Here is a 27,500-nt window from a genome sequence, read left to right as displayed (position 1 = left end):
GCTTGAATGTCCAGGCCGAGTGGAGTGTGTGGATGTTGGAACGGTTCAAATCGGTTGAGAAACGTGGCATATAGAGAGGTTTGTATATTGTCTGTTCATTGTCAATGGGGGGGAAATTACCGGAAAAACAGGAATTTTGGTAAAGGGAAAACATGTACTTAGACACGCACCATCACAGTGTACTTAGACACACACCATCACAGTGTCCTGAGACACGCACCATCACAGTGTCCTGAGACACGCACCATCTCAGCGTACTTAGACACGCACCATCACAGTGTCCTGAGACACGCACCATCACAGTGTACTGAGACACACACCATCTCAGTGTACTGAGACACACACCATCACAGTGTACTTAGACACACACCATCTCAGTGTACTTAGACACACACCATCACAGTGTACTTAGACACACACCATCACAGTGTACTTAGACACACACCATCACAGTGTACTGAGACACGCACCATCACAGTGTACTTAGACACACACCATCACAGTGTACTTAGACATGTACCATCACAGTGTACTGAGACACACACCATCTCAGTGTACTGAGACACGCACCATCACAGTGTACTGAGACACGCACCATCACAGTGTACTTAGACACGCACCATCACAGTGTACTTAGACACACACCATCACAGTGTACTTAGACATGTACCATCACAGTGTACTGAGACACACACCATCACAGTGTCCTGAGACACGCACCATCTCAGTGTACATAGACACGCACCATCTCAGTGTACTGAGACACGCACCATCTCAGTGTACTGAGACACACACCATCCCAGTGTACTGAGACACACACCATCACAGTGTACTTAGACACACACCATCACAGTGTACTTAGACATGTACCATCACAGTGTACTGAGACATGTACCATCTCAGTGTACTGAGACACGCACCATCACAGTGTCCTGAGACACGCACCATCTCAGTGTACATAGACACGCACCATCTCAGTGTACTGAGACACGCACCATCTCAGTGTACTTAGACACACACCATCACAGTGTACTGAGACACGCACCATCACAGTGTACTTAGACACACACCATCACAGTGTACTTAGACATGTACCATCACAGTGTACTGAGACACACACCATCTCAGTGTACTGAGACACGCACCATCACAGTGTCCTGAGACACGCACCATCTCAGCGTACTTAGACACGCACCATCACAGTGTCCTGAGACACGCACCATCACAGTGTACTGAGACACACACCATCTCAGTGTACTGAGACACACACCATCACAGTGTACTTAGACACACACCATCTCAGTGTACTTAGACACACACCATCACAGTGTACTTAGACACACACCATCACAGTGTACTTAGACACACACCATCACAGTGTACTGAGACACACACCATCACAGTGTACTTAGACACACACCATCACAGTGTACTTAGACATGTACCATCACAGTGTACTGAGACACACACCATCTCAGTGTACTGAGACACGCACCATCACAGTGTACTGAGACACACACCATCTCAGTGTACTGAGACACGCACCATCACAGTGTACTGAGACACGCACCATCACAGTGTACTTAGACACGCACCATCACAGTGTACTTAGACACACACCATCACAGTGTACTTAGACATGTACCATCACAGTGTACTGAGACACACACCATCACAGTGTCCTGAGACACGCACCATCTCAGTGTACATAGACACGCACCATCTCAGTGTACTGAGACACGCACCATCTCAGTGTACTGAGACACACACCATCCCAGTGTACTGAGACACACACCATCCCAGTGTACTGAGACACACACCATCTCAGTGTACTGAGACACGCACCATCTCAGTGTACTGAGACACACACCATCCCAGTGTACTGAGACACACACCATCCCAGTGTACTTAGACAAACTAGAATTATTGTCTATAAAATGTGTATCACAATATATACTTCAGGCCATCTTGGACATGCCTAATGTAAAACTAGAATTATTGTCTATAAAATGTGTATCACAATATAGACTTTAGGCCACCTTGGACATGCCTACCTGGGATGTGATGGCGGTCCTCAATAGTACATTGTTTGCTACTCTTGTGTGTTAATACAATGTTGATATAAATCTCATTTTTATTGCGACATTTAAAAAAGAGCCTTTTATGACAACTGCTGTCCTGTTGTCATATCTTCTTTTATTATCATTTGCAAGTATGACATTTACAGTTGCAAGTCCAGTTCCATGGCAGTAGTGTAAAGTTCATAGGTGGGTTTTTTGCTGTGCCCTAAAAAGTGTTCATACTGCAAGTATTGTACTTATCACACCCCAGCTGTTTGATTGTGACCTGCATCTCACTTGTAGTATCCATTTACACATTTGGACGTGTCGAAATCGCTAATGCTAATCAGTAGCATGCCACCAGCAAAGCTAACGTATGTTAGCATCAAGCTACCGCATTTCTTGGAAAAGTGGAGGCTTATTTTACGTAATATGACCAATGTATGATCCTGTAAATACTTGGTATCGGATCGATACCTAAATGTGTGGTATCATCCAAAACTAATGTCAAGTATCAAAGAAGAGAAGAATAAGTGATTATTACATTTGAACAGAAGTGTAGATAGAACATGTTCAAACAGTAAATAAGCAGATATTAACAGGAAATGAACAAGTAGATTAATAATCCATTTTTTACAGTTTGTCCCTCATAATGTGTACAAAATAATAGGTGTATAAATGACACAATATGTTACTGCAGACTAATTAGGAGTCTTTGTTTGTTTACTTACTACTAAAAGACAAGTTGTCTATTTTATTTAAGGACTAAATGACAATAATAAACATATGTTTCATGTACACAACATTTTTTTTGTTCAAATAAAGACAATTTTTTGTGGTCCCCTTTATTTATAAAAGTACCGAAAAGTATGTAAATACAATTGGGTACCAGTACCAACATATCGGTATGGGGACAAGCCTACTTTGTGGTGGTGTGGCAAGACACTGCATCACAATCAACTTTGAAGGTCTAACACTGCTTAATAAGTGCTCCTGATTACCAAAGTATTAGCACTAGTGATGGGTCCGGCAACACCCATGCATCGGCGCATGCGTCGAGCTCATAGAGCAATACCCTGTGTCGGTGCGCGTACCGCTTTTAGAAAGTCACGTGACCGATACGCGAACTGTGTCGCACGGACGCCTCCTCTGTGCCCTGTGAGCAACGTTCCCTCTAAGGTGCGCGCCTGCGCAATTGCACACTGCTCAAGCGTCTTCTGCGCGCAGCAAATATACGCCGCGCACCAAATCAATCCCATCTGAATTCAAAACAAAATAAACAAAATTATTCTGTGTAATTTTGCAATGCAACTCTGAGTGACAGTGACAACAAGCGGCCCTGACGGTGTTCGTCAACACCGTTCAATTATTGTAACGTCTATCGAGATGCTTCGAGGACAGGAATTATATCGATCACTTTATTAAGCAAAACTGTTTATATTCGAACATAACCACACCAAAAACATGAGTAAAAAACTTCTATCTCGAAAAACTAGTCATTTTCTGCCGTACAAACCAGGCCAAAAGCAACTTGTCATCTGTCACCAACACGCATACCACTAAACCACTGGTGCGTTTATGGCCACACAAAAAGTCGGACAACTCAAACACCACACAAAGTTACACTATGACTCCTCAGTCATACGTGTGCTTATTCTACTGTCATTTATTATTAATGTTAATTTATTGATATTAATTAAGGAATGCACACTATCCACACATCTTATGCTTACATTTCATTGTGCAACATGAGGATGTTTAAGGGGAACTAAATGTGATCTCTGAAAGGGGTACAAATGATTTCCAAAGCAGGACCCCCACCCAGACATATTGTACAATACTAAGCCATAGCTTATGAAAAACAAGATTTCTTTTATTTTCATTACAAGTGGGCCAAATCACTATTATTACTAAATAATCTCATGAAAATGACTCCTGTCATTTGAGTGTTATTATAAAAGATTGGTTTGAGACAGGCGTGCTGCTGGTATTGCCACGTGTGATGTTGCATTTTTGTGTTTGCTCACACACATGAACAATTAGAGGGAACATTGCCTGTGAGCGGCTCTTTTCTACAGCCGGAGAAATAATAACTAAGAGAAATCATCTAAAATTGAATATGTTGGAAAAACTGTTTTTTTTTAACAAAAATGTGTAAAAAATTTTTTAAAAAAAATCCCAGTCCACAAGCATCCTCATTCACAACACGTTCTCTTAGTTTTCCATGTTATGATACATGTTCACATTATTTATTGACTGTATCTAAAAAAGATAAAATAATATTTTTATTTAAACGAAGATATGAAATAATCCTAAATGAAATACAATGACTTGGTTTATATTATTGTATATTGTGGATAATGCATATGTTTAAGAGCTATTTCTTTACTCATAATCATGTTTGAATCAGCTCATATTTTTCCTTAATTTTTCTCTCTCTCATGTAGTTTCTCTTTGTCTTCAGATTGCCTGTTTAGGCAGGGTCGTAAACCATCAGGAATGTGAACACAACCCCCAAGTCTCTCTTCTTATCAGTGTTGAGAGGAGGGGGGGGGGGGGGATGGGGGCTTTCTTTGTGTGAAAAGAGTTGCTTTGGCCTGTGGAATGCCAGATCAACTTGGGCTGCGCATTTGTATGTGTTGTTCGAGGCTGGTCTCTATTCTCAAATATTTGACAATAAAATTACAAAATAACTATTCTGTGCTGGGTGGTACCTTTGAGTCAGTTTATATGTCATTAAGGAACTTGGGACTGACCAGCGTTTTACATCCCACTTGGAGGAACATCTGGTCAAACGCAACAATATACTAGGTCATAAAATCAGTGTCAGTTGAGTCGGTCCATAGGTTGCCTGTAGGGATTTTTAATGTCCAGCAGATGTCAGTATTTAGTGACACAGTATCGACACAGTATCAATACAGTTTTGCAATGTGTCGAAACGCTTCATGACGCCTCATCAACCCATCACTAATTAGCACAGTTTAGTTCCCTACCTGCAAAGAGCGTAATATCCTCTTCAAGCCCTCATAGTCTTTGTCGGTCAGCGGCGTGAGGACGGTCATGGCGTCCTCCGTGGACTGGCACTGCGGGCACACGTACACGTCGATGTGAGTGGCTTCGCTCTGCAGGATGCCCACGCAACGTCCGTGGTACCAGTTCTGGCAGCGATCGCAGCCGATGTAAAACCTGAAGGGGGAATCAACCTGGGGTTAGCATTTCAACGCTAATGAGGCGAGAATGTGCGAGGAGGCGTACTGTGACTCGTCGTATGGCGTCCGGCAGATGCAGTAGAGCTCCTCCTTGCTGCCGCCCTCCTGGCCTCGCTTGCAGTCGTTGCACACAAAGTCCTCCAGCTTCTTGGCCTCCTTCTCCGTGATGCCCACACACGCACCGTGGAACCAGTTGGAGCACAGGTCACATCCGATGTAAAACCTGCGGCCAAAGACAGTATATATCAGGGGTCACCAACGCGGTGCCCGCGGGCACCAGGTAGCCCGTAAGGACCAGATGAGTAGCCCGCTGGCCTGTTCTAAAAAATAGCTCAAATAGCAGCACTTACCAGTGAGCTGCCTCTATTTTTTAAATTGTATTTATTTACTAGCAAGCTGGTCTCGCTTTGCCCGACATTTTTAATTCTAAGAGAGACAAAACTCAAATAGAATTTGAAAATCAAAGAAAATATTTTAAAGACTTGGTCTTCACTTGTTTAAATAAATTCATTAATTGTTTTACTTTGCTTCTTATAACTTTCAGAAAGACAATTTTAGAGAAAAAATACAACCTTAAAAATGATTTTAGAATTTTTAAACACATATACCTTTTTACCTTTTAAATTCCTTCCTCTTCTTTCCTGACAATTTAAATCAATGTTCAAGTAAAAAAAAATTTTTTATTGTAAAGAATAATAAATACATTTTAATTTAATTCTTCATTTTAGCTTCTGTTTTTTTCGACGAAGAATATTTGTGAAATATTTCTTCAAACTTATTATGATTAAAATTCCAAAAATGTATTCTGGAAAATCTAGAAAATCTGTAGAATCAAATTTAAATCTTATTTCAAAGTCTTTTGAATTTCTTTTAAAATTTTTGTTCTGCAAAATCTAGAAGAAATAATGATTTGTCTTTGTTAGAAATATAGCTTGGTCCAATTTGTTATATATTCTAACAAAGTGTAGATTGGATTTTAACCTATTTAAAACATGTCATCAAAATTCTAAAATTAATCTTAATCAGGAAAAATTACTAATGATATTCCATAAATTATTTTTTTTATTTTTTCAAAAAGATTCGAATTAGCTAGTTTTTTCAGTTGAATTTTGAATGTTAAAGAGTCGAAATTGAAGATAAACTATGTTTCAAAATTTAATTGTCATTTTTTTCGTGTTTTCTACTCTTTTAAACCGTTCAATTAAGTGTAAATATCATTAATTATTAATAATAACATAGAGTTAAAGGTAAATTGAGCAAATTGGCTATTTCTGGCAATTTATTGAAGTGTGTATCAAACTGGTAGCCCTTCGCATTAATCACTACCCAAGAAGTAGCTCTTGCTTTCAAAAAGGTTGGTGACCCCTGGTATATATGCATATGTACTGTGTATATATATATATATATATATAAATACATACATACATATATATATATATATATATATATATATATATATATATATATGTGAACCGTGCTGACAAAATGAGTCGGAATGTCCACAGGCTAATTTTGAGCTACAGGCAAATAAGTGAAAAAAATGTATCTTGGTTGAAATTGAGATTTTCACAAAAATGAGTCCATAAAGCCACAATCAAGCGATCCCAATCATCGAAATAGCAAGAAAACAACTTAAATCACCTTTATTTGAAGGTTTTGTACGAGGTATGTCTTCAGAAATTAGTCCTTTGTGTTAAAATTCCTTGAGAAAATCCAGTGTTTTCAACGCTCACTGGCGGCAATAAGGGGGAATCCCCCTAGCCATATTTGCTATCATTGTGATGCCAAGTTGACCTACTTTCTAAAAATGAGCATGGAATTCCCGATGACGCCATTCTGAACCAATAGAATTGGAGTTTTTAAACCTGTCCCGACGTGAACAAATCTGGCTTGTTGCTAAGCGGTCGCTGTGAGGCGTACCCTCATTGGTTGAATCACCCCGCGCGGTGCATTGTGGTATCATGGCAGCGCCCTGATGAAAAACAACACAGTAATTCGAGCGGAATATTTGGTGAAAAAAGGTGATTTTCGAACATTTAATTATTATTTTTGTGGATAAGTTAGACTGTTTTACATTCCGTAATGGATTTAGAAGGTGGAGAGGGTACACAGGCGGTTGCAAGTGCGCTAAATTCACTGCAATCGGCGAATCTTCTTAGTGCTGCTGGTCAGGAATATTACAGACAGCTGACCAGCTGACAAACTGACCAGTGAACAAAAAAACTGTGACATAACAGTGTTGACATTTTTGTACATAAACGTTTTCAATAGAGTTGAATATATATTTTTCCTTTAGACATGGGATTTGACTTTAATTGTACCAATTTTGGTGTTGCTACAAGGACTTTTAAGGTATGGTTGCTATGGAGTTTTGTTTTGGAACATTCTGTTCCGGAACAGTAAACTTTAAGCTGGTTTTTCTCAAAACGGACCCTCAAACTTGGTCGACTTCAATCGGATGTAACGCGGATATTTTCTGTCCGATTCCAACAAACCATATATCATTTTGAAGGTCTTTAGATGGAGAATGTGTAAATAATAACTCAGTTTTTAAACTTTCCTCATTGTGACTCATTTTGCCAGCACAGGTCACATATATACTCATTTACAGTCGCAATCAAAAGTGTACATACACGTGTAAAGAACATCATGTCATGGCTGTCTTGACTTTCCAATCATTTCTACAACTCTTATTTGTTTGTGATGTAGTGATTGGAGCACATACTTGTTGCTCACAAAAAACATTCATGAAGTTTGCTTCTTTTATGAATTTATTATGGGTCTACTAGTCAAAAGTATACATACAGCAATGTTAATATTTGCTTACATGTCCCTTGGCAAGTTTACCTGCAATAAGGCACTTTTGGTAGCCATCCACAAGCTTCTGCTTGACCACTAAATTGCTGCAGTTCAGCTAAATGTGTTGCTTTCCTGACATGGACTTGCCCAGAAAATAATACTACCACCACCATGCTTGACGGTAGACATAGTGTTCCTGGGATTAAAAGGTCTCACCTTTTCTCCTCCAAACATATTGCTGGGTATTGTGGCCAAACAGCTCCATTTGTGTTTCATCTGACATCACATGGACAAAGATAAGACCTTCTGGAGGGAAGTTCTGTGGTCAGATGAAACAAAAATGGAGCTGTTTGGCCACAAAACGGTATAGCTCGGTTGGTAGAGGCGGTATAGCTCGGTTGGTAGAGTGGCCGTGCCAGCAACTTGAGGGTTCCAGGTTCGATTCCCGCTTCCGCCATCCTAGTCCCTGCCGTTGTGTCCTTGGGCAAGGCACTTTACCCACCTGCTCCCAGTGTCACCCACACTGGTATAAATGTAACTTAGATATTGGGTTTCACTATGTAAAAGCGCTTTGAGTCACTAGAGAAAAGCGCTATATAAATATAATTCACTTCATTTCACAATACCCAGCAATATGTTTGGAGGAGAAAAGGTGAGGCCTTTAATCCCAGGAACACCACACATAGACTGCAGCGCATGGTACGTGCTGCTGAGAAGGTGATTGGCTGCAAGCTCCCATCCCTCCAGGACTTGTTCTCCTCCAGGACCAGGAGGCGTGTGGGTCGGATCACAGCTGACTCTTCTCACCCTGGACACACACTATTCTCCCCTCTCCCCTCAGGCAGGAGACTACGCTCCATCCAGACCCACACCTCCCGCCACCTCAACAGTTTTTTCCCCTAGGCCATCAGGCAAATGAACAATAACTCCTAACAGCAGCTCCTTGAATTCCTTCTAAGTCTATCTGATAGCTCAGTTACAGCTCTTTTTATTACCAAATATGTGTTATATGTGTTTTATGTCGCACGATTGCACCAAGAAAAATTCCTAGTTTGTGAACCCGTTCTCAAACAATGGCAATAAAAAAACTATTCTGATTCCTACCGTCAAGCATGGTGGTGGTAGTATTATGCTCTGGGCCTGTTTTGCTGCCAATCGAACTGCTGCTTTAAATGGGACAATGAAAAAGGAGGATTACCATGTTTTTCGGAGTATAAATCGCGCCGGCCGAAAACGCATAATAAAGAAGGAAAAAAAACATATATAAGTCGCATTTTTTGTGGAAATGTATTTGATAAAAGCCAACAGCAAGAATAGACATTTGAAAGGCAATTTAAAATGTCTAAAGAATAGTGAACAACAGGCTGAATAAGTGTACGTTATATGAGGCATAAATAACCAACTGCTATGTTAACGTAACATATTATGGTAAGAGTCATTCAAATAACTATAACATATAGAACATGCTATACGTTTACCAAACAATCTGTCACTCCTAATCGCTAAATCCCATGAAATCTTATACGTCTAGTCCAGGGGTCGGCAACCCGCGGCTCCGGAGCCGCATGTGGCTCTTTGACCACTCTGATGCGGCTCAGCTGCATACTTGCCGACCCTCCCGATTTTTCCAGGGGACTTCCGAATTTCAGTGCCTCTCCCGGGGCAAATATTCTCCGATTTTCCCCCGGACAACAACATTGAGGGCGTGCCGTGATGGCACTGCCTTTATTAGCGTCCTCTACAACCTGTCGTCGGGTCCACTTTTTCACCATACTATCTGCGTGCCGGCCCGGTCACATGTTGCATGCGGCCTCTGCTTGCACACGTAAGTGACTGCGAAGCATACTTGGTCAACAACCATACAGGTCACACTGAGGGTGGCCGTATAAACAACTTTAACACTCTTACTAATTGGCGCCACACTGTGAACCCACACCAAACAAGAATGACAAACACATTTCGGGAAAACATCCGCACCGTAACACAACATAAACGCAACAGAACAAATACCCAGAATCCCATGCAGCCCTAACTCTTCCGGGCTACATTATACACCCCCGGGCCCCCAAGCGACGCAGGGGAGGGGGGGTGTTTGGTGGTCAAAATGGGTTAAAATGGCTCTTCGAGTGGTAAAGGTTGCCGACCCCTGGTTTATTTTACGGTAATGTGTTAATAATTTCACACATAAGTCGCTCCTAAACTATGAAAAAAACTGCGACTTATAGTCCAAAAAATACGGTACCTCCAAATTCTTCATGACAAGCTAAAATCCTCAGCCCGGAGGTTGGGTCTTGGGCGCAGTTGGAGTGTTCCAACAGGACAATGACCCCAAACACACCTCAAAAGTGGTAAAGGAATGGCTAAATCAGGCTAGAATGAAGGTTTTAGAATGGCCTTCCCAAAGTCCTGACTTAAAGGTGTGGACAATGCTGAAGAAACAAGTCCGCGTCAGAAAAGCAACACATTTAGCTGAACTGCAGCAATTTTGTGGTCAAGTGGTCAAGCAGAAGCTTGTGGATGGCTACCAAAAGTGCCTTATTGCAGGTCAACTTGCCAAGGAAGCAAATATTAACATTGCTGTATGTATACTTTTGACTAGTAGACCCATAATAAATTCATAAAAGAAGTAAACTTCATGAATGTTTTTTGTGAGCAACAAGTATGTGCTCCAATCACTACATCACAACAAGTATGTGCTCCAATCACTACATCACAACAAGTATGTGCTCCAATCACTACATCACAAAAAAGTATGTGCTCCAATCACTACATCACAACAAGTATGTGCTCCAATCACTACATCACAACAAGTATGTGCTCCAATCACTACATCACAACAAGTATGTGCTCCAATCACTACATCACAACAAGTATGTGCTCCAATCACTACATCACAACAAGTATGTGCTCCAATCACTACATCACAACAAGTATGTGCTCCAATCACTACATCACAACAAGTATGTGCTCCAATCACTACATCACAACAAGTATGTGCTCCAATCACTACATCACAACAAGTATGTGCTCCAATCACTACATCACAACAAGTATGTGCTCCAATCACTACATCACAACAAGTATGTGCTCCAATCACTACATCACAACAAGTATGTGCTCCAATCACTACATCCCAACAAGTATGTGCTCCAATCACTACATCACAAAAAAGTATGTGCTCCAATCACTACATCACAACAAGTATGTGCTCCAATCACTACATCACAACAAGTATGTGCTCCAATCACTACATCACAACAAGTATGTGCTCCAATCACTACATCACAACAAGTATGTGCTCCAATCACTACATCACAACAAGTATGTGCTCCAATCACTACATCACAACAAGTATGTGCTCCAATCACTACATCACAACAAGTATGTGCTCCAATCACTACATCACAACAAGTATGTGCTCCAATCACTACATCACAACAAGTATGTGCTCCAATCACTACATCACAACAAGTATGTGCTCCAATCACTACATCACAACAAGTATGTGCTCCAATCACTACATCACAACAAGTATGTGCTCCAATCACTACATCACAACAAGTATGTGCTCCAATCACTACATCACAACAAGTATGTGCTCCAATCACTACATCACAACAAGTATGTGCTCCAATCACTACATCACAACATGTATGTGCTCCAATCACTACATCACAACAAGTATGTGCTCCAATCACTACATCACAACAAGTATGTGCTCCAATCACTACATCACAACAAGTATGTGCTCCAATCACTACATCCCAACAAGTATGTGCTCCAATCACTACATCACAACATGTATGTGCTCCAATCACTACATCACAACAAGTATGTGCTCCAATCACTACATCACAACAAGTATGTGCTCCAATCACTACATCACAACAAGTATGTGCTCCAATCACTACATCACAACAAAATAAGAGTTGTAGAAATGATTGTAAAGTCAAGACAGCCATGACATCATGTTCTTTACACGTGTATGTACACTTTTGACCACCACTGTACATACACACATACATACGTGTATATGTGTGTGTGTGTATGTATGTATGTATACAAAGACAGTTGGTGTTGGCATGACTCAAGTCAAAGCAAGACCAGCTAAGGACAGGTTGTACTTACTTGGACTCGTCATAGGGAGTTTTACAGATACAGTACAACTTGGTGTCCTTCTTGTGGTCCTTTGAGGTAGAGGAGAGCTTCTTCTTCTTCTTGTGTTTCACTGAGAAGGGATCCCTGTCCTTGTCCTTGTCCTTGTCCTTGTCCTTCTCCCTGTCCCGGTGTCGAGGTGGCTCTTGGAATCTCACCCTCTCCTTCTCCCGGTCGCGCTCCTTTTCCCGGTCTTTGTACCGGTCCTTGTCCTTGTCTTTGTCCTTGTCCTTGTCCCGCTTCTTGTCATGATGTCGCTCCCTGTCCCGGTTTTTGTCTCGGTCTCGCTCGTCTTCCCGCTTGCGTTTGTGGGATGAGGACGGGGGCGCGGCTGCGTGGGAGCAATGTGAGGAATGAGAGGCCGACTTGACGGTGGCCGCCGCTGCCTGGGTGATGGCGGCCCGGGCTTTCTCCTTCTCCTTCTGGAGCCTGGCAATGTCCCGCTTCAGTTCCTCCTGAGTGCACAGGGAAATATGCCATGATGTACATCACACCAGGGATGGCCATATGGCCTAAAGCCTATATCCAAATATACAAACCCCAAACTAGTGAAGTTGTCACGTTGTGTAAATGGTCAATAAAAAGAGAATCCTTTTCAACTTATATTCAATTGAATAGACTGCAAAGACCAGATATTTAATGTTCACACTGAGAAACTTTCTTATTTTTTTGCAAATATTAGCTCATTTGGAATTTGATGCCGGCAACATGTTTCAAAAAAGCTGGCACAAGTGGCAAAAAAGAGTGACAAAGTTGAGGAATGCTCATCAAAGACTTATTTGGAACATCCCACAGGTGAACAGGCTAAGTGGGAACAGGTGGGTGCCATGATTGGGTATAAAAGCAGCTTCCATGAAATGCTCAGTCGTTCACAAACAAGGACGGGGCGAGGGTCACCACTTTGTCAACAAATGCCTGAGCAAATTGTTGAAGAACAACATTTCTCAAGCAGCTATTGCAAGGAATTTAGGGATTTCACCATCTACACTCTGTAATATCATCAAAAGGTTCAGAGAATCTGGAGAAATCACTGCACGTAAGCCATGATATTACACACCTTGGATCCCTCAGGCGCTACTGCATCAAAAAGCCACATCAGTGTGTAAAGGATATCACCACATGGGCTCAGGAAGACTTCAGAAAACCACTGTCAGTAACTACAGTTGGTCGCTACATCTGTAAATGCAAGTTAAAACTCTACTATGCAAAGCCAAAGCCATTTATCAACAACACCCAGAAATGCTTCGATGGGCCCGAGCTCCTCTAAGATGGACTGATGCAAAGTGGAAAAGTGTTCTGTGGTCTGACGAGTCCACATTTCAAATTTTTCTGGGAAACTGTGAACATCAAGTCCTCCGGACCACAGAGGAAAAGAACCATCCGGATTGTTCTAGGGTGAAAGTGTAAAAGGCAGCATGTGTGATGGTATGGGGGTGTATTAGTGGCCAAGACATGGGTAACTTACACATCTGTGAAGGCACCATTAATGCTGAGAGGTACATACAGCTTTTGGAGCAACATATGTTGCCATCCAAGCAACGTTATCATGGACGCCCCTGCTTATTTCAGCAAGACAATGCCAAGCCAGGTGTTACAACAGCGTGGCTTCATAGTAAAAGAGTGCGGGTACTAGACTGGCCTGCCTGTAGTCCAGACATTGAAAATGTGTGGCAGCTAAAATATGAGAAGGGAGACTGTTGAACAACTTAAGCTGTACATCAAGCAAGAATGGGAAAGAATTCCACTTCAAAAATGTGTCTCCTCACTTCCCAAACCTTTACTGAGTGTTGTTCAAAGGAAAGGCCATGTAACACACTGGTAAAAATGCCTTTTTTGCAATGTGTTGCTGCCATTCAATTCTAAGTTCATGATTATTTGCAAAAAAAAAGTAAGTTTCTCAGTGTGAACATGAAATATCTTGTCTTTGCAGTCTATTCAATTGAATATAAGTTGAAAAGGATTTGTTGTATTCTCTTTTTATTTACCATTTACACAACGTGACTAGTTTTGGGGTTTGTAATAGGTAGCCATGATTGTTTGGCTTGACTTTCTGTGGTGCGTTCAGTGACATTCTGGAAAAACAGACTTTTAACTGCTCTTATTGGCTTCCATTGTGCTACAATCGAATGCCTTGTCTTTCTTTCCGTCGTACGCCAAACAAGCACGCAGACTCTTTGTTTGAGCACAATGGCAGGAAAGTTTGGTCGTACGACACACGAGATAATGTACGGAAACCCAACTACCCCTGAATGCACCAATTAAAGTCCGGCCAGCAGTCCACAATGGATGGTGTTGGGCCATAAAGGTTCTTGTAGGTGTGATACTTGATATAGATGTGATATCATTGTTTATACACCATAAATGTTCTTGTAGGTGTGATACTAGATATAGATGTGATATCATTGTTTATACACCATAAATGTTCTTGTAGGTGTGATACTTGATATAGATGTGATATCATTGTATATAGACCATAGAGGTTCTTGTAGGTGTGATACTTGATATAGATGTGATATAATTGTATATAGACCATAGAGGTTCTTGTAGGTGTGATACTTGATATAGATGTGATATCATTGTATATAGACCATAGAGGTTCTTGTAGGTGTGATACTTGATATAGATGTGATATCATTGTATATAGACCATAGAGGTTCTTGTAGGTGTGATACTTGATATAGATGTGATATCATTGTATATAGACCATAGAGGTTCTTGTAGGTGTGATACTTGATATAGATGTGATATCATTGTATATAGACCATAGAGCAGGGGTGTCAAAGTCAAATGGACGGAGGGCCAAATAAAAAATTTAGCTACAAGCCGAGGGCCGGACTGTTCGAATGTTCATTGAAAAATTTTTAAATGACGCATATAGTCTAGTGAACCTAATTGAACCTACTGAAAACCTAACAAATATATTCCAATATGATCAGATAAATAAAGCAATATTTTCTTATGGCTCTGTCAGTAATCTTTAATTTTCAACAGACACAAAAGACAAATTTCCTTTATATAAAAATCCCCATAACATGAACATTAAATGAAAGAAACCGGTATTCAAGGCACCATCAGTAGCCTATATTTTCTATTTTAGCAAAAGTGGGCTAAATTTACTTCAAAGAAAAAAACAATAATAGCAATTTTCTATCATCCACTCAACTGAAATATTTTTAAAATATAATTAAATTGAAATACAATAAAATAAAGTGCAAAAATCTATAAATCAAAAACAACACTTTGTTTAAGGAGAAGTAACATGCAGTGAAAACAAATATTAAACTTTAACTTTTAAACTTGAATTGAGTAAAAACTCTAAATATGTGATTGCACAGTAATGTTCACATTAAACCCCCCTCCTCCCTCCGTGGGAGGGAGGCGAGTTGGGTGCCCGAAACCCCCCGCTGGTTTCGGCCCGCCCCTTGGCGCGCGTGGCACGGCGGGCTCCGCGACCCGACGGCTGGCCCTCGTGGCTTGACGGCGGGCGCGTCCCGACGGGCTGCGCGTAGGGGTCAAACGCAGAAGTCTCAGGGCCTTGTGGTGAGGGGGTGGCCTGCGGGTTTCGGCCCGCTTGACCCCCCCGCTCCGCTTGGCGCGCGCGGCACATGACGGGTTCCGCCACCGACGCTCGGGCTGCAGCCCGACGGTGGTGCGGGCCCGGCGGTGACGCGCGGTTTGGGGAAACAAAGCAGAAGTCTCAGGGCCTCGGGGCCGGGTTTCGGCCCGCCCCCTTGGCGCGCGTGGCACGGCGGGCTCCGCGACTGACGGCCGGGCTGCAGCCCTTCGGCCGGCAGGCGCGTCCCGGCGGGCCGCTCGCCCCCTTTCGGAACCTTGGACCGGCATCCGCTTGGTGCGTGTAAAAGATCTGCGGTCTAAAAAAAAAAAAAAAAAAAAAAAAAAGATCTGCGGTCTGCGGGCCGGTTCTAATAATAAATCAAGATCATCCCAAGGGCCGTAAAAAACCTTCTCGCGGGCCGGATATGGCCCGCGGGCCTTGACTCTGACATATGTGCCATAGAGGTTCTTGTAGGTGTGATACTTGATATAGATGTGATATCATTGTATATAGACCATAGAGGTTCTTGTAGGTGTGATAATTGATATAGATGTGATATCATTGTATATAGACCATAAAGGTTCTTGTAGGTGTGATACTTGATATAGATGTGATATCATTGTATATAGACCATAGAGGTTCTTGTAGGTGTGATACTTGATATAGATGTGATATCATTGTATATAGACCATAGAGGTTCTTGTAGGTGTGATACTTGATATAGATGTGATATCATTGTATATAGACCATAAAGGTTCTTGTAGGTGTGATACTTGATATAGATGTGATATCATTGTACATAGACCATAAAGGTTCTTATAGGTGTGATACTTAATATAGATGTGATATCTTTGTACATAGACCATAAAGGTTCTTGTAGGTGTGATACTTGATATAGATGTGATATCTTTGTACATAGACCATAAAGGTTCTTGTAGGTGTGATACTTGATATAGATGTGATATCTTTGTACATAGACCATAAAGGTTCTTGTAGGTGTGATACTTGATATAGATGTGATATCATTGTACATAGACCATAAAGGTTCTTATAGGTGTGATACTTGATATAGATGTGATATCTTTGTACATAGACCATAAAGGTTCTTGTAGGTGTGATACTTGATATAGATGTGATATCATTGTACATAGACCATAAAGGTTCTTATAGGTGTGATACTTGATATAGATGTGATATCTTTGTACATAGACCATAAAGGTTCTTGTAGGTGTGATACTTGGGTCCACATTTTGAGGAAGGCATGCTAACCTGGACTTGCATCTGGAGGTCCTTGTCCAGCAGGGCCCTCTTCTTCAGGATCTCAGCCTTCAGGTGTTCTTTGTGCTTGTACAGCAGCGCCGTCAGCCGGCTGGCATTCTGCTTGGAGCGTTTCTGCTCCACCACCTCCTCCTTCTTCCTCTTCTTGGCCGCCTGCCGCTCGTCCTTCTCCATCTTGTCCAGGATGTACCTCATCACCTGGTTGCACACAATCATCCTGGGACAGGAGCCATGTTTTAGTACAATTGGGTTTCCTCTACATATGGGGTGTGAGAATAATTGTACACAAGTTATCACACAACTTGTTTGCTTGCAGTTCAGCTGGCCCTGGTTACTATCCACTTGTGCTCACAAAGCTGTCCTCCTTCTTATCAAGCAAAAGGCGGACAGCTTGTAAATCTCCACTGTGTGCCGTGGAATGCGCCTCGCCGTAGAAGTGTCTGTTTTTCAGATCTGGACAGCCACGGGAGGGGCCGTATCAGGACCCGAAGTCTCCAAGAAGATACGGCGGACGAGCAGGGAAGGGGCAAACCTGACACCGCTCCAAGCACATTTTGTTTGAACGGTTTATGAACCAGTGCTGGACTGCTGCATAATGTGACCAGAAGCAGCTTCAGCTATGTAATCGGGGAATGCCCAAATAAATGGGGAGGCGCGGGAACTTTTTCCTCAGAGCGTCAGGCGACACTGCACGAGGGTGCAGTTCCACGCGCTCTCCTCAGGAGCTAAATTGAATCCTGTCTCTGTTTGATTCCTTGCTTCTAGTCCTGTTTAATAGATAGTTCTGTGTTTGAACCTGACATGGGGTGACCAAAGCAGCTAATTCTTTAATGGCCTTTGGCACAATGGGGCGGTATAGCTCGGTTGGTAGAGCGGCCGTGCCAGCAACTTGAGGGTTGCAGGTTCGATACCTGCTTCAGCCACCTTAGTCACAGCCGTTGTGTCCTTGGGCAAGACACTTTACGGTTTAAATGTAACTTAGATATTGGGTTTCACTATGTAAAGCGCTTTGAGTCACTAGAGAAAAAGCGCTATATAAATATAATTCAATTCACTTCACAATCGTTAGCATTCTGATATTAGCACGCTAGCTTTTTGGAAGCCATAAACCTTGGCGTCAAATATTTTGTTACTTGACAAATGATACCTGTTAGCATGCTAACATTTATTTAGCTAATTTTGTAGTTACCATAAATTACGGACTATAAGATGCTATGTTTTAACTACACTTTGAACCCTGCAGCTAATAAAACGGTGTGGCTAATTTACAGATTTTTCTTCGCTAAAGGCCATATTGCAAATAGTTTTCATTGAACACTGAATATGTGTGTTATTGTTTGTGCTATTGCGCCATCTTTTGAACACATTTTCTTACTCAAGTGCAGTACTTTAAACCGGATGTACAAGTGCTGTGCCGTCTTCTAGTCATCCAAAGTGTTTTTTTACTCATATGGATTCTTCATTCATCACTCCAAACAATGTTTGTAAGTTTTACAATATAACTAAAACTATTCTTACTTACTAACGTCCCATGTGTGATGTCTGTAGGAGTGTTTTCATGCATATTTGTCCCTGCTATCATAATGTAATGAAGCTAGCGCCATTAGCGAATATGCTAACTCTTTTATTAGTGTGTGTGTTAGCATAATTAACTTACAATGACATTCTTTTTGTATTGTTTCAGTTTCGTAAATTCACCAAAACGTCACCTTGGAGTTATTGAGTCTGATTAACTGATTGGAGAGCTAGCTTGCGCAGCTGGTGGGTCCATGACCATGACTTCTGTTTTGTTTGATCATCCGTTTTACTGTCCTGTTATTTGGAAACAATAAACATTTACAAAATATTTCTGTGTAAATAACTAATTTCACAACGTATATATCTGCGGCTTACAGATCATTTACGGAAAATGTTTTATTTCTTCTAAAATGTAGTGGGTGTGGCTTACCAGTGCGCTCTATCGTCCGGAAAATACACTATGCATATTTTACTTGATGCATGCTAACGTTAGCAGGTTAGCATTAAAACACTAGTTTTAATTATTTTTAAAGCTAATTAGCACGTATACACCTCAGTATCATATATTTTGTTATTTCACGAATGCTAACTGTAAACATGCTATAGTTAGCATGCTAGCTTTTTTAAAGCTAATTTAACAGGTATACACCTCAGTATCATATATTTTGTTATTTCACCAATGCTAACTGTAAACATGCTATTGTTAGCATGCTAGTTTTTTTTCAAGCTAATTGGCAGATATACACCTCAGTAGCATATATTTTGTTATTTCACAAATGTTAACTGTAAACATGCTATTGTTAGCATGCTAGCTTTTAAAAAAAGCTAATTCAACAGGTATACATCTCAGTATCATATATTTTGTTATTTCACTAATGCTAACAGTAAGCATGCTATAGTTAGCACGCTAGCTTTTTTTTAAAAGCTAATTTAACAGGTATACACCTCAGTATCATATATTTTGTTATTTCACCAATGCTAACTGTAAACATGCTATTGTTAGCATGCTAGTTTTTTTTCAAGCTAATTGGCAGATATACACCTCAGTAGCATATATTTTGTTATTTCACGAATGTTAACTGTAAACATGCTATTGTTAGCATGCTAGCTTTTTAAAAAAAGCTAAATCAACAGGTATACATCTCAGTATCATATATTTTGTTATTTCACTAATGCTAATAGTAAGCATGCTATAGTTAGTACGCTAGCATTTTTTTTAAAGCTAATTTAACAGGTATACACCTCAGTATCATATATTTTGTTATTTCACGAATGCTAACTGTAAACATGCTATAGTTAGCATGCTAGCTTTTTTAAAGCTAATTTAACAGGTATACACCTCAGTATCATATATTATGTTATTTCACCAATGCTAACTGTAAACATGCTATTGTTAGCATGCTAGTTTTTTTTAAGCTAATTGGCAGATATACACCTCAGTAGCATATATTTTGTTATTTCACGAATGTTAACTGTAAACATGCTATTGTTAGCATGCTAGCTTTTTAAAAAAAGCTAATTCAACAGGTATACATCTCAGTATCATATATTTTGTTATTTCACTAATGCTAATAGTAAGCATGCTATAGTTAGCACGCTAGCATTTTTTTTAAAGCTAATTCAACAGGTATACACCTCAGTATCATATATTTTGTTATTTCACGAATGCTAACTGTAAACATGCTATTGTTAGCATGCTAGTTTTTTTAAGCTAATTAACAGATATACACCTCAGTATCATATATTTTGTTATTTCACGAATGTTAACTGTAAACATGCTATTGTTACCATGCTAGCTTATTTTTTAAAGCTAATTTAACAGGTATACATCTCAGTATCTTATATTTTGTTATTTCACTAATGCTAACTGTAAACATGCTATTGTTAGCATAGTACTGTTAGCATGCTAGCGTTTTTTAAAGCTAATTAAGCAGGTATACACCTTAGTATCATATATTTTGTTATTTCACTAATGCTAACAGTAAGCATGCTATAGTTAGCACGCTAGCTTTTTTTTTAAAGCTAAATTAACAGGTATACATCTTAGTGTCATATATTTTGTTATTTCACTAATGCTAACTGTAAACATGCTATTGTTAGCATGCTAGTTTTTTTAAGCTAATTAACAGATATACACCTCAGTATCATATATTTTGTTATTTCACGAATGTTAACTGTAAACATGCTATTGTTACCATGCTAGCTTATTTTTAAAAGCTAATTCAACAGGTATACATCTCAGTATCATATATTTTGTTATTTCACTAATGCTAACTGTAAGCATGATATTGTTAGCATAGTACTGTTAGCATGCTAGCTTGTTTTAAGCTTATTAAGCAGGTATACACCTTAGTATCATATATTTTGTTATTTCACTAATGCTAACAGTGAGCATGCTATTGTTAGCATGCTAGTTTTTTTAAGCTCATTTTGCTGATTTGTTTTGTTACTTGCTAGCATTTTAGTTTGGCTTTGGCTCTTCAACATTCACACGAAACGTCTACCAAAATGTCATTTTCTGCTCCTAAATATGGTAGTGGATGTGAAGGTGAAAATGACCAAAATGGTTTGCTTTGTTAGTGTGTGGCCCCTCAGTGGAACTATTTAGTGCTCCGTCACTCTTATCCAACTGTGACAAGAAAGCTGAAGTCCAAACCTCTGGTTCTCCTCCCGCTCAGCAGTCTTCCTGTGCTTCAGCAGGTCCGAGGTCACACCTGACTTGGCTCCCACCTGCCAGCACAACAAACATGTCAGTACCTTCTTCCTGAGCTGGAAGTGTTGCAAGGTCTCACTTGTTTGTGAAGAACATCTCCCAGATCTTTCTGCTCCCGTCTCATCTCCTGCTGTTTCTTCTTCTTTGGTGGGGAAGGTTGCTGCTGGATCCTCTGGAGCTGGTCCTGCACGCTGGTCGGAGCCTGTATGGTCACCATGTTCTGGATCTGGTGGGTTTGAATTGGACTCCCCGTCTGCTTGATCTGGATGGGTAGTTGCAGTTTGATCTGCTGGGGAACCGCGCCGCCTTGCTGCTGCGCCTGGGCCTGGATCTGGGCCTGGATCTGGGCGGCGACGTGAGGCGGTAGCGCTGACAACAGTTGGACCGGTTGTTGAAGTCCTGGAACCGTGATGAGCTGATGTCTGATGGAAGGCTGGGCCTGAACGTGACCTCGGTTTGGAGACTGGAACTGGACCTGGACCTGAGCTTGCACTTGGGGTTGAGTCTGTACCTGAACCTGGGTCGGTGACTGAACTTTGAACTGAGCCTGGGTTTGTACAGGACTCTTGATTGCGGAATGAGTCTGGACTTGAGGATGCTGCGACGCGTGAGGCAGAATCGGATTCTGTTGCTGGAATTGGACCTGAACCTGGGGGTGGAGTTGGCTTTGAAACTGGGTTACAGCCGGACTCTGAACCTGAGGCAGCGCATGCGGTTGGGTCTGCACCTGGGTTTGAAGTACACCTTGTACCTGCGATTGGTACTGAGGCTGGACCCTTGCCTGGTGTTGAACCTGAACCTGGGTCTGGTTTTGGGAGGGGAACTGCACCTGGGGTTGAATTGGAGGAAGCTGATGGGGTTGTTGTGGAGGTTGTGTTTGAAACTGAACTCGTATCTGGGGATGGATTTGTGCTTGGGTCTGGAGATGCGGCTGAGACTGCATGCGTTGGACCTGAATCTGTGCACAGATCTGGTTTTGGGGTTGAGACTGCAGTTGATGAAGTGCTTGCGGCGCCGTGTGTCTGACCGTGGTGACCACGGAGGAGACGGGTAGCGCCTTCATGTGGAGCTGCACCGCAGAGACCGGTATTTGCGACACCTGTTGCACGGACACCACAGCCGGGTGCTGTTGAGACGGCAAGGCAAGAGACGCTTGAGGCAGCGAGGAAACGGGTGAACGCGTGAAACCCGATGCGGGGGGGGAGGCGGGGACTGTGTCCAGGGCAGGTGGATTTGGGACTGTGGCTTGTGGAACCGAATGGAGCGTCCTTTGCTCAATCAGCGCTGAAAAGGTGACAGAAACAAGGAAGTGTATGAATATTAGTAACTGTATTCAGAGTTAGGACTGGAACATTCCGGCATAATCCCGTTTCGTCCAATATTTGTCCATAGCGTTTCTGCTCAAAAGGATTCTTCACTCATCACTCCAAGGAACGTTTGGAAGTTTTACAATATAACTACAACAATGACTTACTTATTAAACCGCCTCATGTGTGATGTCTGTGGGAGTGTTTTCATGCATATCTGAAAGTGCTATCGCAATGTAATGAAGCTAGCATCGTCAGCTCATATGCTAACACGTTTATGAGTGTGTGTTAGCATTATTCACTTACTATCACATTCTTTTTGTATTGTTTCACTTTCATAAATTCACCAAAACGTCACCGTGGAGTTATTGAGTGTGTTTAGCTGATTGGAGAACTAGCTTGCGCAGCTAGTGGGTCCATGACCATGACTGACGTTTTGTTTGATCAGCCGTTTTACTGCCATACCGTTTGGAAACAATTAAGGCATGTAAATAAATATTTACAAAACGTATCTATGGTCCGGTGCGGTGAATATATGTACACCTAATTATTTCTTCTAAATTTTGGTGGGTGCGGCTTAAATAGCGGTGCGCTCTACAGCCCGGAAAGTACGGTATTCATTCATTTTCAAACATGAGTATTTATTGTACAACCAGAACTCAACTTTAAATATTATTTATAAGAACAACGGATATAATTTACTAATGTATAAAGAAGAACAAGTAAAATAATAATAATGATAACAATATTAAATAATAACAATACCGAAAAATAATACACTTCAGTTTTTCTGTTTGCATTTTGTTTTCAATTCCGTTCTTTACACCTTTACACTAATTTTACTACCATATATCAAATTTGATCAAATGCAAAAATCTTCACATTTATTGGTGCAATACATCTTCTTTTTTTTTTTTTTCTTTTTTTTAATTTTTATTGACATGCAGCATCAGACATTCCTATCCATTACATCATATTCACATAAATCATATATCTACTGTCTGCCCTAAATGTCAAAATATTTTTGTTTGTATCCCATCCATACCAGCCCCCGCCCCAAAAAACAAAAAACAAAAAAACAAATATCTACAAAAACATTGATTAAATAAACAGAAAAAGAAAGAAAAAAAAAAAAAAAATAAGGAAATAATAATACATTAATAATAATAATAATAATCAGAAATAAAATATAAACAGATACATATATGCAATATATATGGTGCAATACATCTTTGGACAATTCTGAGCAGTATTTGAAGTCAGAGCATAATAATTGTGTTAACGTATCAATAAGTGCTTTAATTACATTACACTTGTGTAAGGTACATTTTTGGGAACCTTTGTTAGCGCAGTCAGATTGGATGTTGCACACGGTGCTCTTATTGTGAAGGGGGGAAGTGTGCTGCTGTTCTGAGCTCGACGGTTTTGGAATTTACGTTACGTTGATTATTGATTAGGCAAACCTAACATTAATGAACAAATTGAAGGAAAATCACTTTGACATAGTACTGGCTAACTCATTACTTTGTAAGAATAAACAACAAGTTAAGTTACTACTCGCAACAAAAATAATTTGGCACGTGTTGCAGCCACGAAATTCTAAGTTAATTATTATTTGCAAAAAAAAAAAAAAAAGTTTATGAGTTTGAACATCAAATATGTTGTCTTTGTAGTGCATTCAATTAAATATGGGTTGAAAAGGATTTGCAAATCATCGTATTCCGTTTATATTTACATCTAACACAATTTCCCAACTCATATGGAAACGGGGTTTGTATATGAACAAAGTTTTAAAATAGGCCATTCATTGAAGGTGCGCCTTATAATCCGGTGCGCCTTATAGTGCAGAAAATACAGTAATATAATGTATGAATGGATGTATATAGTGTAAGGTTGTACGGTACACCGGTACTAGTATAGTATCGCAGTACTAATGAATCAAAAACGGTACTATACTCTGTTTGAAAAGTATCAATTTCAAATGTATTTATTTATTTATTTTTTTTAACGGGCATGACGACGTGCAGTCACGTCATGACGGGTTTACGAGCAGAGGAGCATGTTGGGCAGCGCACACACACAGAGTACTTACAAGCAGACACAGTGTGTAGACAGAAAAGGGAGAATGGACGCATTTTGGTGTAAAAAGTCAAGATAAAGGTGAAGTTATAACACTGAAACACCCTCAGGAAGAGCTGCTTTAACACATGGCTAGCTAGTTAGCGGCTAACGTCCATCCACAGTGTTTTAGCTACTTCTAAATCACTAATCCTGGTCTCCATGGCGACAAATAAAGTACGTTTCTTACATGTAACATTATCACTGGAGGACGAGGAATAGCTAAACATGCTTCACTACACACCGTAGGAGGATACAATAGCTCACCCCTGTCACAATGTAAACAAATGCCATGGGTGGATCTACACCTGACATCCACTGTAATGATACCAAGTACAAGAGCATATCTAGTCCATACTACTATGATTACATCTAGGGCTGCAACTAACGATTAATTTGATCATCGATTAATCTGTCGATTATTACTTCGATGAATAATCGGATAAAAGAGACAAACTACATTTCTATCCTTTCCAGTATTTTATTGAAAGAAAAAAACCAGCATACTGGCACCATACTTATTTAGATTATTGTTTCTCAGCTGTTTGTACATGTTGCAGTTGATAAATAAAGGTTTATACAAAAAAAAAAATAATAATAATAATAATTAAAAAATATATATATATAAAAATTGCCTCTGCGCATGCGCATAGCATAAATCCAACGAATCAATGACTCAATTAATCGCCGACTATTTTTATAATCGATTTTAATCGATTTAATCGACTAGTTGTTGCAGCCCTAATTACATCTATATTTTTTATCGTCAAAATCTTTTTTCCTTTTAAAAAAAAATGTATATTATGTTTATAAAGTCAGTAAATACGTCCCTGGACACATGAGGACTTTGAGTATGACCAATGTATGATCCTGTAACTACTTGGTATCGGATCAATACCTAAATGTGTGGTATCATCCAAAACTAATGTCAAGTATCAAAGAAGAGAAGAATAAGTGATTATTACATTTGAACAGAAGTGTAGATAGAACATGTTCAAACAGAAAATAAGCAGATATTAACAGTAAATGAACAAGTAGATTAATAATCCATTTTTACAGTTTGTCCCTCATAATGTGTACAAAATAATAGGTGTATAAATGACACAATATGTTACTGCATACGTCAGCAGACTAATTAACTAACGTCGCACGACTATAATATTTTTATGATCGTGAAAAGCCCAAATTGAAATGGTGATGAAAACCTGCGTGATTGTCCAGAGAGTGTAGAATATATAAAGACAGAACAATAAGATCATATGGACAGCCGTAAGTCTTTACATTTTGCTTTATATTTATTATTTGACTTCTTTTTTGTCTGGTTTTGTATCATCCCGTGAGGTGTGTGTTTGTACTTCATGAAGTTTTGCACTTGTTTTTTTGGTGTGTTTTTGTTTGTTTCCATTATATTTGGATGTATTTCTTTGGTTTGTATGCTTGTGACTCTGGGCTATCCATTAACTACCGTGTTTTTCGGAGTATAAGTCGCACCGGCCGAAAATGCATAATAAAGAAGGAAAAAAACATATATAAGTCGCACTGGAGTATAAGTCGCATTTTTTGTGGAAATGTATTTGATAAAAGCCAACAGCAAGAATAGACATTTGAAAGGCAATTTAAAATGTCTAAAGAATAGTGAACAACAGGCTGAATAAGTGTACGTTATATGAGGCATAAATAACCAACTGCTATGTTAACGTAACATATTATGGTAAGAGTCATTCAAATAACTATAACATATAGAACAGGGGTCACCAACGCGGTGCCCGCGGGCACCAGGTAGCCCGTAAGGACCAGATGAGTAGCCCGCTGGCCTGTTCTAAAAATAGCTCAAATAGCAGCACTTACCAGTGAGCTGCCTCTATTTTTAAAATTGTATTTATTTACTAGCAAGCTGGTCTCGCTTTGCCCGACATTTTTAATTCTAAGAGAGACAAAACTCAAATAGAATTTGAAAATCCAAGAAAATATTTTAAAGACTTGGTCTTCACTTGTTTAAATAAATTCATTTATTTGTTTTACTTTGCTTCTTATAACTTTCAGAAAAACAATTTTAGAGAAAAAATACAACCTTAAAAATGATTTTAGGATTTTTAAACACATATACATTTTTACCTTTTAAATTCCTTCCTCTTCTTTACTGACAATTTAAATCAATGTTCAAGTAAAAAAAATTTTTTATTGTAAAGAATAATACATTCATTTTAATTTAATTCTCGACGAAGAATATTTGTGAAATATTTCTTCAAATTTATTATGATTAAAATTCAAAAAAATTATTGTGGAAAATCTAGAAAATCTGTAGAATCAAATTTAAATCTTATTTCAAAGTATTTTGAATTTCTTTTAAAATTTTTGTTCTGGAAAATCTAGAAGAAATAATGATTTGTCTTTGTTAGAAATATAGCTTGGTCCAATTTGTTACATATTCTAACAAAGTGCAGCTTGGATTTTAACCTATTTAAAACATGTCATCAAAATTCTAAAATTAATCTTAATCAGGAAAAATTACTAATGATGTTCCATAAATTATTTTTTTTATTTTTTCAAAAAGATTCGAATTTGCTAGTTTTTCTCTTCTTTTTTTTCGGTTGAATTTAGAATTTTAAAGAGTCGAAATTGAAGATAAACTATGTTTCAAAATTTAATTGTCATTTTTTTCCCGTGTTTTCTCCTCTTTTAAACCGTTCAATTAAGTGTAAATATCATTAATTATTAATAATAACAGAGTTAAAGGTAAATTGAGCAAATTGGCTATTTCTGGCAATTTATTTAAGTGTGTATCAA

At 39.6% G+C, this 27,500-nt stretch overlaps 1 protein-coding gene across 6 annotated transcripts in view; it reads right to left on the bottom strand.

Moving 5' to 3' along the window:
* LOC133642429 (nucleosome-remodeling factor subunit BPTF-like) overlaps positions 1-27,500 on the bottom strand; it is a 95,053-nt gene that overhangs the window by 8,004 nt on the left and 59,549 nt on the right. For all 6 annotated transcript variants that reach the window (XM_062036602.1, XM_062036605.1, XM_062036600.1 and 3 more), the window contains 6 exons: positions 21,368-22,572; positions 21,232-21,305; positions 17,049-17,274; positions 12,197-12,678; positions 5,316-5,492; positions 5,054-5,246 (listed from right to left, as the gene is read on the bottom strand). In XM_062036602.1, coding sequence (XP_061892586.1) covers positions 5,054-5,246; positions 5,316-5,492; positions 12,197-12,678; positions 17,049-17,274; positions 21,232-21,305; positions 21,368-22,572 — 2,357 coding nt within the window. The remainder of the gene's footprint in view (positions 1-5,053; positions 5,247-5,315; positions 5,493-12,196; positions 12,679-17,048; positions 17,275-21,231; positions 21,306-21,367; positions 22,573-27,500) is intronic.

This window comes from Entelurus aequoreus, linkage group LG25 (assembly GCF_033978785.1).
Source record: "Entelurus aequoreus isolate RoL-2023_Sb linkage group LG25, RoL_Eaeq_v1.1, whole genome shotgun sequence".
In the NCBI taxonomy this organism is placed as follows: domain Eukaryota; kingdom Metazoa; phylum Chordata; class Actinopteri; order Syngnathiformes; family Syngnathidae; genus Entelurus; species Entelurus aequoreus.
The sequence above is the reverse complement of the archived record's forward strand: the minus strand, read 5'-3'. Positions and strand labels throughout refer to the sequence as shown.